Genomic DNA, 12,463 nt, shown 5'->3' with positions numbered 1-12,463 from the left:
CTCAGTAAGCACTCCATCCATTTTAGGTTTCATTTTTGTTGTTAGGATTGGGTCCGGAAAGGTGGGCTGGGGGTTAGGGTTGGGTGGGGATGGGACTGGGCACCAGGATGGAAGGCTTGCTGTGGCTGGTGGTGGAGGCTAGGGTGGAGAGACTGCAATGGTTGGGCTGGATGAGTGGGATTCCTAGAAAGGAGGTCCTGGGAGCATTCCCGGGAGCAGGGGCTGACTTACCTACTGGCTGGCAATGGAGCTCATCCTGAATGAGGGAACACTGATACAGGGGCCCTGCCGTCCTGCTGGTCCTGGGGCTGGTTACCAGGAGCCTGAGCGAAAGAGTTGGCAGCAAAGTTGAGCTGGTCAGCGATTCCCTTTTCCTCCCTACCTGCCCAGACACAGTCCTTCCATTCCAGGCCCACAGACCCACAGGTTCCCTGTGGGGAAAACTATGGAGAAGACCAGACCTGGAAAGGCAGGCAGGCTCCCAGCCCAGGATGGTGGATCTGCATTACGAGGGAGGCATGGGCTCAACCTTTGCACAGCTCCAGGCAGGAAATGGCTAAGTGCATCCCCTCTCTGCCTGCTGGCCTACCCTGACAGAAATGGGGTGATATTGGTGGTAAATAAGCACTCGCTGCTCTTTGATGGCGGTGGGGGGAACTAGGAAGCCACCAGCGGCACAGTTGCTTCTGCTGGGGACAGAAGCCTTCCTTCTGTTGCCTTCCTAGTGGCTGCAAGGGCGCCTGCCCCACCTGGCCCCAGTGACAGCACTTCCTGAGAAGAGCACACTTGTGCCCCTCTCCTAGGGGCAGGTCAGAACTGGAGGTTCTGGGCCCCTCAGCCTGGTTAAGGCAGCCTCAGGAGATGTGATTCCCAATGGCAAACTCTGCCTCCTGCCCAGGGAGACAGTAGAGAGCCAGCGTCAGCCTAAACATTCCGTGTGCATGCTGCCCAGGGAGGATCAGGACTGCCCCGAGACAGGGAGAGAGCTCCCCATCCTAGGAGCTGTGAGTAGGGGCTGTTGGGGAAGGGGCCCGAGGCTGAGCTTGATAACACTGAACCAAGTCCAAGGTTTTATGCTGAGGGCAGTAGGAAGCCACGGAGGACTTTATAAAGGGGAAGCTTTATAAAGGGGAAGCTTTATAAAGGGGATTAGACAAGTCATGATGAGTTACAGTGGTTTGGGGGCCAGGAACGAGGTCATGTTTCCACTTCCTCACCTCCCGTTACTTGATGTTTAAAAAAAATATGAAACGTATCATTCACTTATCTCCATGGGTGACAGGATAATAATAAAATCTACACCTGTGTGTGTGCCCTACCCAGCTTACCCCAGCCCAAGCTGACTTCCACCCCGACGGGTCCTGTCAAGGTCAGTGGTGGTCCACACATCGTCAGACCCAAGGGACACCTTTCTGCCCTCATCTTCCTCAACCTCTCAACAGCCCGGGGCAGAAGTAACCGTCTCTCCCTTGAACCACTTTCTTTTTGGTTCCCCTGACCTCTCTCACTACTCCTTCTCAAACTCCTTTGCTTGCTCATTCACTGTCTGACTTCTAAATGTCACTGGTGTCCCGGGGCTGGGTCCCTGTTTTCCTCGCCCACACACTCTCCCTGGTGATTGATCCCCCCTCCAATCCCTGGCTTCAATACACCTATCAATGCTGACATTCCCACCTTTATATCTGCAATGCTAGCATCCCTCCACCAGAAGCCAGACCAGCGCAGCTCTAGAAAGCAGAATAATGACCTGCCCCGCCCAGAGAAGTCCATGTCCTAACCCCCAGAGCCCAGGAATACGCTACTTTTTATGGCAAAAGGGACTTCGTAGATTAAGTTAAAGATCTTGTGTTGGGGAATTTATACTGGATTATCTAGGTAGGCCCAATGTAATCACAAGGGTCCTTATCAGACCCTTTAAAAATGGAGGAAGGGGGCTTCCCTGGTGGCGCAGTGGTTGAGAGTCCGCCTGCTGATGCAGGGGACACGGGTTCGTGCCCCGGTCCGGGAGGATCCCACATGCCGCGGAGCGGCTGGGCCCGTGAGCCATGGACGCTGAGCCTGCGCGTCCGGAGCCGCAAAAAAAAAAAAAAAAAAAAAAAAAAAAAAAAAAAAAAAAAAAAATGGAGGAAGGGGCCACAAGCCAAGGAATGCAGGCAGCGCCTAGAACCCAAAGGAAGTGAGGAAACAGATCCTCCCCTTGAGGCTCTAGAAGGAACACAGCCCTGCTAATGCCTTGATTTCAGCTCAGTAAAACCCTCTTTGGACATCTGACCTCCCAAACTGTAAGATAGTCATTTGTGCTGTTTTAAGCCACTAAGTTTGTGATGAATTGTTATAGCAGCCCTAGGAAACTAATAAATAAACAACTGCCCATTGTCTAATAGGCATCTCAAACTTAGAACGTTCGAAACAGAACTATGGTCTTGCTCTCCATTGCCTGAACTGAACCGTTCCATCTTCCCTGACACAATACATGGCACCACCAACCACTATGTTCTGAAGTCCAAAGCCTGGGGGCACCCTTGCTTCGGCTTTTCACTCATCCCCTTCATCAAATCCATCAGTAAACCCTGTTGGTTCTTCCTCCAAACTATATCTCTATATATAGAGATATATATATATATCTATATATATATAGATATATATATATATCTCTATATATAGAGAACATCTCTTCTGTTTCCCCTGCCACCATCATCTTGCCTGGTGTGTAGTAATAGCCCCCTGTTATTTTTTTCTGTTGTTTGTTTTTTAAATTTGCTCTTGGGACTTCCCTGGTGGTCCAGTGGGTAAGACTCCGAGCTCCCAATGCAGCGGGTCCGGGTTCGATCCCTGGTCGGGGAACTAGATCTCACATGCATGCCGCAACAAAGATCCTACGTGCCTCAGCTAAGACCGGCACAGGAAAATAAGTAAATAATAAATAAATGTTTAAATAAAATAAAATAAATTTACCCTTGTAGATTACACCACGTCACTGCCCTGTTTCAGCTGCCTCCCGTGCACTTAGGTGAAGAGTCCACACCCCTTGCTGCAGCCCACGGGGCCCTGCACGATCTAGCACCTCCCCACCGCTGAGACTCCCCTCCTGCTCCTTTGCTCTCCAAGCTCTAGCCCCGCACTGGCCGGCTTCCGTTCCTAGGCTGCCCCCAGCTCTTTCCTGGCTTGGGCCCTCTGCCTTGCTGCGCCCCCTCTCTCCCCAACCTGGCTCATTCTTATTCCTTGGCCTCGCTTAACTGTCACCTCCTCACAAATGCTTTCTCCAACCAGCCTCACCTCACAACCCAGTTACTCTGCTCTGCATCGTCCCATTTATTTCCTTCCCAGAACTTGTCCCCGTTTGATAGCATCCTGTTTACTGTTTATTATCAGTCTCTCCCCCTAGACTCTAAGTTCCCCAAGGAAACTTACAGTCTACGGGGAGAGGAGCTTGGTAACAGTGAACCAAGTCCAAGACCTCCCAAGTTCCCCAAGTTCCCCTTGCCTCTCGTTTGCCATGTTATTTCCAGCACCTGGAACAGTGGCTGGCACAGAGCAGGGGTTTGGTAAACATCTGTTAAATGACGACTGAACAACAGCCGAGGCAGCACATGAGGGGGCTAATCTGGGGCAAGGCTGAGGGGCAGAGGACCACGTGCAGCTGAGCTCTGTGGGCTTGCAGCTGAGCCCCTAAATTAGGTCGCCTGCTCAACAACTTTGCCTCTTTCCGCAGACCCCTCCCAGCCTGAGTCTCAGCCCTGGGCCCAGCACCTTATTCTCTGCTCCCCCGTAAAGGTGGGCTCAGAACTGGGATCCAACCCAGCCACGTCTTGGTGGGGTAGGTGCAGGCCTGGAATAGCCTCAGCTCTCCCTCCTCCTTTAGGCCTTGGCCCAAGCTGTTGCTTCCGCTTGCAATGCCTTTCGGCTCCTTTTCCTGCAGAACGACCTTCCCAAGTGCCAGCTCCTCAGGAAATCTTTTCCCAAAAGAAGGAGCACCTTGACCCCTCCAAGCCCTCCAGGAAGCCCTCACCACTGGACACCTACCCTTATCCTTGGCCTTTGTTCCCACCTAGACTGTGAGTTCTTGAGAGACCACCATGTACAGCTGCACAGGCTGTTCACTGCAGAACCCAAGGTTGCCACCCATATCACAGTCACGCAATGCCGGGGGCCCGGGGCCCCGTCTGAGCTGCCTCTGCCGCCCGCCCCTTTAACCACCTCCACCATGGTGGGTGGTCTCTTGATCTCCAGGTTTACCGACTGAGTGGCTGGCAAACTAAACTATAACTGAGCTCACCATCAGCTGACAGCCCCAGGGACCCTATCACACCTGGGCTGAGTGCAGCCCATCTCCTGGCTTCACCCAGCTGTAACTCATCTCTGTCCTCAGAGTCTATTCCCATACCGCCCAGGGGGAAGGCCTTCGTTATATTCCACTCCACCCCGCTGCAGCGGCCAAGTCCATGATGCTGCCAGCCCTGGCTGTTACAACTTACGTAGAAACAACATGAGGGAGAAAGAGGCACGTGTGGTCCTTGCACGAGGAGCCCAGCCTGTTCCTCTGCGGCCGGGGCGGCCAGAAGCGCGTTTCCTGCCCTGTGCAGCAGCCCGTGGTCTCAGGCTCCAAGGTTTGAGGCAGGAACCCAGAGGTGCCTCCCACCACATCCTTCCCCGGTGCACGTTCAAACCCGTGAGACCCTCTCTGCTTCAGCAGGTGTCCAGGGAGGTTTTCTTGGGCCCAAGTGGGCTCTTCCCCCCATCCCTGGGGGGCTCGGAGCCTTCTGCTCTGGATACTTCAAAGTCCCCTCTTCCACTGTGGCCTTTCAGCTTGGCATTTGTTTTTAATATATAAATTTATTAATTTTTGGCTGTGTTGGGTCTTCGTTGCTGCACGTGGGCTTTCTCTAGTTGCGGCGAGTGGGGGCCACTCCTCGTTGAGGTGCCCGGGCTTCTCATTGCAGTGGCTTGTCTTGTTGCGGAGCACGGGCTCTAGGCACGTGGGCTCCATAGTTGTGGCACGTGGGCTCCATAGTTGTGGCTCACGGGCTCCAGAGCGCAGGCTCAGTAGTTGTGGCGCACGGGCTTAGTTGCTCCACCGCATGCGGGATCTTCCCAGACCAGGGCTCGAAAAGGTGTCCCCCGTGTTGGCAGGCAGATTCCCAACCACTGCACCACCAGGGAAGCCCTTGGCTTGGCTTCTGAGGGAGGGGGGTTAAAGTCTGTTGGGTCTGAAGCTGGAGTGGTGAGGGCCCTGCTGGGGTACTGGAGGGAGGGGGCTCGGCAGGAGATGGTCACAGCATGGCCGAAACCCGGCCTCGACCTTGATGAGTGCGGGGAGTGCAGGACGCTCACACATTGCAAACTTTGTGAAAACTGAATGCTGACCCAGCGTAGAAGCCACGATCCAGCAATTCCACTGCTGGGCACCCTGTGCCTAATAAAAAGAAGTGCATTCACCCAGTGAAAGAAAGTGCAGAGCTGGGCCGGGGGTGGGAGCGGGGGTTAACTCTCGCCTGGGATGTGCGTGGAAGGGAGCACATGGCTGCAGGGGGCTTATGCGAGGCTGGTCCTGTTCTGCCTCGATCTGGACGCTGCTTACGTGGGTGGCTCACTTTGTGAACATTCACTGAGCGGCACTCTGATGACGTGCAGTTTTCTGTGCAATAGTGCAGCAACAGAACTTTATCAAGACAAAACACGAGCAATGCTTCCCTCTAATTCTTCCTGGAACCAGAACATTCCTAACAACCTTCTCACCACCCTTCAAGCCTTTCAGGCTCCCCAAACCTTTGTGCCGGCTGACAAAGCATGGCCCACCTCCCCCATCCAATGTCTCATCACGCTCAGTTTCAGCCACCAACACCTTCCCAGCCCCCGCACCTGGCTCAGGCTGGCTTCCAGACTTCTGACCAAGCAGCTCTCAGCCCCGATTCCCCCTCCCATGCCTTCTCACACTAATTCCTACTCAGCCCCTAAGTCCCAGTGTCAAGGTACATCCTTTGGCTGAAGGACACACGTGCCTCTATGTCCCCAACGCACCCTGGATGTCCCCACAGAGCAGTCTTCACTCTTCCTGTCATCGACCAACTTGTCTGTTTCCCACAAGAGCCTGGGAGCTCCATGAGGGCATGGACTGTCTCCTTTAGTATCTTATCCCCCTAGCTTTGCCTGGCGCTGAGTAGATGCTCCATAAATACTGATGAATGAATGAATGAGTGAATGGGCCCTGCCCTCACCACTTAAATCTAATGGTCACCAGCCTCTTCACTGGACAGTGAGGAAATCAAGCATAGGGTCCGAGCCCGCTTGGCTGGCGTGGCCATGGCCCAAGTCCAGGGCTATGAGGCTGCCTCGGGAGCCACCACTGCCCACCCATCTGCTACCAAACAGAGCTCCACTCAGCCAGGAGCCCTGAGTGCCTCACCTGACTCTGCCCCAAAGCTATCTGGACCCTGGGCTCATGGCTCAGGGTTGCTGGGTCTGAAGGAAACCCCTCACCGTGGACCAGAAGCAAAGCAAAGCAGCGGCAGGTGAGGGGCGGGGTAGGGAACCAGCCAGGGGCAGCTGGGCAGTGGAGCAAGCACAGAAAGAGCCCTGCCACGAACAGGACAGGGAGAGGAAGGGCTGCTCTAGAGTAAGGGAGACTAAAGAGATACAGCCACGATACACAACACAGGAACTCTGACTGAACCCTGGCTTTAAAATGAGCAGCTCTAAACGTCATCTTGGTGACAACAGAGGACGTTGGAGTGTGTGTCGTGACCCTTCACTGCAGAACTTCTCCTAAAACCAAAGACATGTCCCTAATCAGCACACCACCACTACCTCCATCTGACAGAATCTACATTTGATTTATTTGCTTAGTGTCTATTTCCCCCAAGCATAAGGATTTGTGTCTGCTTTGCTCACCACTGTTCCCTCAGGGCCTGGTACACAGTAGTTGTTATTGTATAAATGCTTGCGGAGTGAAGGGCCATGGTACAAATAATTCTACAACTTGTCTTTTGCATTTTACAATGTGTTTCGAGGCTGATCCGGTTCATAACCACTGCACTCAATTCATTCATTTTACCTGCTTTCAGTGTCGCATTGTATGATTCACACCTTATGTCTTCCATTTTTCTGATGATGCTTATTTCAAAACAATGTCCCAGTCAATGTCTCTAGGTGTGCCCCCAAAGTTCCCTAGGGTTGGTATCTGGAGGTGGATTCACTGAATCAAGGGCCGCCTGCATCCTCAGCTCTATCTGATACGGCAAAATGATTCTCCCAGGTGGTTATACCAACTCACATTCCTACAAGTTCCTGTTTCACCACATCCTTACCAGCAGAATGCTATCAGACTTAAAATGTTTTACTTATCTAATGGGTGGGTACAGATGAGAAGTTTAAAATACAAAGTAATGCGTATTGATCTTAAATTTGGCCAGAAATTGTGCCAAACACTTTACATGCATGAACTCAAATACTCTTTGCAACAACCCTGTGAGGTAGGAAAATAATCACCCCCACTGCAGAGATGAGAAACTGAGGCTGGGGGTTGCGTGCCTTGCTATAAATACAGAGCGAAGCTGTCACCGAACCACGGCGACCAGATGCACAGCCTCCTCGTAACCACCACACCCGCCTGCCTCATATTTTCCATTTAAAGGAAATATTTTCCGTCACTGTCCAAAATTTCTATGTTGAGCACGTTACTTTTGTAACAGACAAAAGAGCCTTGATAAACTTTATTTTAAAAGTTTTTTAGCCTCCCCTCCCCCACCCCCAGAGAGGCCAGGGTGAGGAGAGGGGCCGGGGCTGGGAGAACGGGCCCTGAGCTAACGGCCTCTCCCCTGCTGGGGTGTGGGTTGCCCAGGGCTTGTCTGGGGGCCTTCTCAGGCTCCGCAAGGACTCATCAGTCCTCACACACCCCGCCCCGCGCGCCGGGCCCCACTCACCAGGTCTGGTTGGTGCTGGAGTCCTGATGCAGAAGTGAGCTGAGCACGTAGGGGACGTCTCCCTTGGGAGTCACCCAGGTCTGGACCATGTCCACATTGAAGGTGGCCAGGGGAGCCAGGCCTGAAGAGAAAAAAAGAACATTTAACAAAAGAGGCACCGTTATTCCATCACATCCTGCATTGTCACTATCTCCATTTTACAGATGAAGAAAGCAAGACTCCCAAGGATTTTTTTTTTTTTGATGAACCACATGGCATGTGGGATCTTAGTTCCCTGACCAGGGATCAAACCCATGCCCCATGCAGTGGAAGTGTGGAATCTTAACCACTGGACCACCAGGGAAGTCCCCCCGCTACCAAGAACCTTTTTTCCATGGGAATAAGACTGGAATGCAGGCGTGTCTGACCCAGAGCTCCTGGTCCTCCCACTAAACCAAGCTGTGTTGGCACCAAGACCCCCTCCTCCAGGAGGCCTTCCTTGGTTCTGTCCCAGAGCACTTGCTACCTTCTCACACCTCCCACTGTGCACTTTCTATACCTGCCACGGAGCACATGCTCATCACCGTGTCATGTACCAAAGTTAAAATAGACTACGGGCCCCAGGGTGAGGGTCTGCATACATTCTGTCTACGTACCTGCCCATCAAGTAACCCAAGAGAAAACACATGTCCTCAAAAATACCTCAGAAAAAGAATGTTTATAGCAGCTTTATTTGTAACAGTCCCAAACTGGAAACAACCCAAATGTCCATCAACTGGGGAATTGATAAACTGACATATTCAGACAATGGAATACTACGCAGGAGTAAAAAGGAACGAACAATTGACACACACAGCAAGATGGGTGAATCATGAATATCGTTATGCTCAGTGAAAGAAGTCTTATATAAAAGAGTATCTACTGTATGATTCCATTTATATGCTGTTCTAGAACCAGCAAAACTAATCTATAGCAAAAGAAAATATTGCCTGGGCTAATGCAGGATGGAGATTAACCGGGAAGGAGCAGAAAGGAGCTTCCTGGGGTGATGGAAATATCCTATATCTCTATAGGGGTTTGGATTACAAAGGTGTGCATTGTCAAAAATACATCAGATGGTCCACTTAAAATTTGTGTGTTTCACTGTAGGTAAATTTTACCTCCAAAAAAAAAAAAAAAAGAACTATAAGGAAACACTGAACTCTAGCTGATATGTATGATGAAATGCTTAGGGATGAAGTGTGCTGATGTCTGCAATTTACATTGAAATGCTTCAAAATATAAGACGGCTTGATGGATGGATAGATGAATATATATGGATGGATGTTTATATATAGATGGATATAAATAAACATATTTTTATATATGTCAATTACAATTGTCAACATTTTGTTATATTTGCACTATCACACATATTTTACATATACGTAATATACAAAAATATATATATTGCAAAATCTATACATTGTAAGATCTAAGTGTTGTATGTGGTTGTCCGCTGCACAAGTTTTTCAAATTTTCTGTACGTTTGAAATTCTTCACTAAAAATTTTGGGGGGAAAATTGATACAGACAGATTGTCCCCCAAAGAGGCTGCGCCAATTCATATTCCAACAACAGAATGGAAGGCCTATTTCCTCACAGCATCTCTTGAGCAGACTGTGCGGACCTCCTCATCCTTGTTTTAAAAGAGTATCTCGGGCTTCCCTGGTGGCGCAGTGGTTGGGAGTCCGCCTGCCGATGCAGGGGACGCGGGTTCGTGCCCCGGTCCGGGAGGATCCCACATGCCGCGGAGCGGCTGGGCCCGTGAGCCATGGCCGCTGAGCCTGCGCGTCCGGAGCCTATGCTCTGCAACGGGAGAGGCCACAACAGTGAGAGGCCAGCGTACCGCAAAAAAAAAAAAAAAAAAACCAAAAAAAAAAAAAAAAAAAAAAAAGAGTATCTCATCATTTTGTTCCCAAACTATTTTTTAGGTCTTCCCTGGTGGCACAGTGGTTAAGAATCCGCCTGCCAATGCAGGGGACACGGGTTTGAGTGCTGGTCCAGGAAGATCCCACATGCCGCGAAGCAACTAAGCCCGGGCACCACAGCTACTGAGCCTGCGCTCTGGAGCCCACGAGCCACAACTACTGAAGCCCACGTGCCACAACTACTGATCCTGTGTGCCACAACTACTGAAGCCCGCGTGCCCCAATTACTGAACCCGCGTGCCACAACTACTGAAGCCCACGTGCGCCTAGAGCCCATGCTCCGCGACAAGAGGAGCCACTGCAATGAGAAGCCTGCGCACCTCAAGGAAGAACAGCCCCCGCTCGCCGCAACTAGAGAAAGCCTGCGTGCAGCAACGAAGACTCAACACACAGCCAAAAAAACAATTAAATAAAAATTTTTAAAAGCCCAGCTCTTTAAAAAAAAAGAAAATTTGAAAAAAAAATCTATTTTTTAAATTATGAGTAAAGTCAAGCCTCTTATTATAAGTTTGTTTCCTGCTTATTCATATACATTATCCATTTTTATGAGGTCTTTATTGTTTTCTTACTAATTTATAAGAGCTTTTTGTCCAAAAGAAATTGTCAATGTGTTAGAGACTGTTTCTCACTTAGCTCTCTGTTTGACTGGCTTATATTTTTCCCCACATCTGCATTTATTATGTAGTCAAATTATTCTTCCTGTATGACTCGAGTTTTGTGTCACGCTTCCCCACTCAGAGATTATATAATTCACTCATGTTTTCTTCGATATTTTCTTTGTTTCATTTCTTATGCTTGAGTCTTTGATTCATCTAGACTTTATTTTTGCATATATCCAGCTTTACTTTTTCTCCCCCCAAGATGAAATTGTCTCAACATTACTTCTCAAATAGCTCATATTATCCCTGCAGATTTGAAATACCACCTTTATCATTCTCATGTGCGTTTTGGCGCCTCCAGGGACTCAGTTCTGCCCCATTGACCTTACTGTCTCCTGCTTGGACCCATTCATTAGTCTCCTGACCTTTCTCTTCCAAGACTTCTCCCTCTGGGTACATCCTTTTTGTACCAGTTGCCAGAAAGAATTTTTAAAAGCATGCTATTCCACTGCTTAAAATTCTAACTTCTTGGAAATTAAGCAATGTACTTCTAAATAATCTAGGGCCAAAGATAAAATCATAATGGAAACTTTAAAATATTTTGAACTGAATGAGAATTAACATAGGACAAATCAAAACTTGTGTGATACAGTTAAAGCAGTGTTTAGGGGAAACGCAGAGCCTTAAATGCATATGCTAAAAAAAAAAAATTAAAAAAAAAAGAAAGGCTGAAAACCAGTTATCTAATATTCCTTCTCAAAAAGCTAAACGAATAGCAAATCAAGCCCAGAGAAAGTACAGGAAGAAATAAAGACATGAGCATATATCAGTGAAATAGAAAACTAACCTACAGTAGGGAAAATCAACAAAGCTAAAGTTTGGTTTTTAGAAAGAGTAATATAACTGATAAAAACCCCTAGCAACACTGACCAAGAAAAATAAAAAAGGCAAACACATAAATTACCAATATGAATGAAAAGAGGACATCAGAACAGAGCCTAAGACATTTATGAAATAATAAGAGGATAGTATATACAACTTTATGCCAGTGAGCTTGACAATTTAGGTGAAAAGGACAGATTCTTTGAAAAGTAAATTTACCAAAACTGACAAAAGAAGTGAAATCTGAATAATCCCAAATTTTAAAAACTGAATCCATTAACTCCAGGTCCAGATGGCTTCACTAGTGAGCTCTCCCAAACACGTAAAGAAGCAACACCAATCTTACATGAACTGTTCCAGGGAAGAGAAGATGAGAGAACACTTTCCAATCATTTTGTAGGGCCAGCATGACATTGATATTAGCACCTGACAAGAGCGACACATGAAAGGAAAATTAGCCATCTCTCTCTTTAACGTAGGTGCAATACTGCTAAACAAAACATTAGCAAATCAAACCCAGGGGTATATAAAAAGCATAATACCTTACAACCAAGTGGAGTTTATTTCAGGAATGCAAGAGAGGTGTGACATTCGAAAAGAATCAATTTATTTATCACGTTTTTTAACAGAAAAAAGAGGAGAAAAAAAATCATATGATCATTATGATAGATGCTGAAAAAGGTATTTGATAAAATACAATACTGATTTGTAATTTTAAAAATTCATAGCAAACTAGGAATAGAAGGGAATGTCTTTAATCAAGAATATCCACAAAAATCCTTCAGAAAACATCATTCTTTGTTTTTAATTTTTATTTTTTAAAAAATTTTTGGCCATACCACGCGGCACGTGGGATCTTAGTTCTGCAACCAGGAATAGAACCCGTGCCCCCTGCGGTGGAAGTGCAGAGTCTTAACCACTGGACTGCCAGAGTTATTTTATTTTATTTTTAAAATTTTTTAATTTTATGCCACGCAGCTTGTGGGATCTCATTACCCCGAACAGGGATTGAACCCATGCCCTCGGCAGTGAAAGCATGGAGTCCTAACCAACCACTGGACCACCAGGGAATTCCCAACATCATTCTTATTGGTGAGTTATTGAAAGCTTTCCCC

General features: G+C 48.4%; 1 protein-coding gene across 1 annotated transcript in view; it reads right to left on the bottom strand.

Moving 5' to 3' along the window:
* The window catches only part of ITGAE (integrin subunit alpha E), a 69,933-nt gene that overhangs the window by 38,194 nt on the left and 19,276 nt on the right, over window positions 1-12,463 (bottom strand). Inside the window, exons 2-3 of the mRNA XM_032615537.1 lie at window positions 7,920-8,040; window positions 232-323 (exon numbers count right to left, since the gene is read on the bottom strand). Coding sequence (XP_032471428.1) covers window positions 232-323; window positions 7,920-8,040 — 213 coding nt within the window. The remainder of the gene's footprint in view (window positions 1-231; window positions 324-7,919; window positions 8,041-12,463) is intronic.

This window comes from Phocoena sinus, chromosome 20 (assembly GCF_008692025.1).
Source record: "Phocoena sinus isolate mPhoSin1 chromosome 20, mPhoSin1.pri, whole genome shotgun sequence".
NCBI classification, from domain to species: Eukaryota; Metazoa; Chordata; class Mammalia; order Artiodactyla; family Phocoenidae; genus Phocoena; species Phocoena sinus.
The sequence above is the reverse complement of the archived record's forward strand: the minus strand, read 5'-3'. Positions and strand labels throughout refer to the sequence as shown.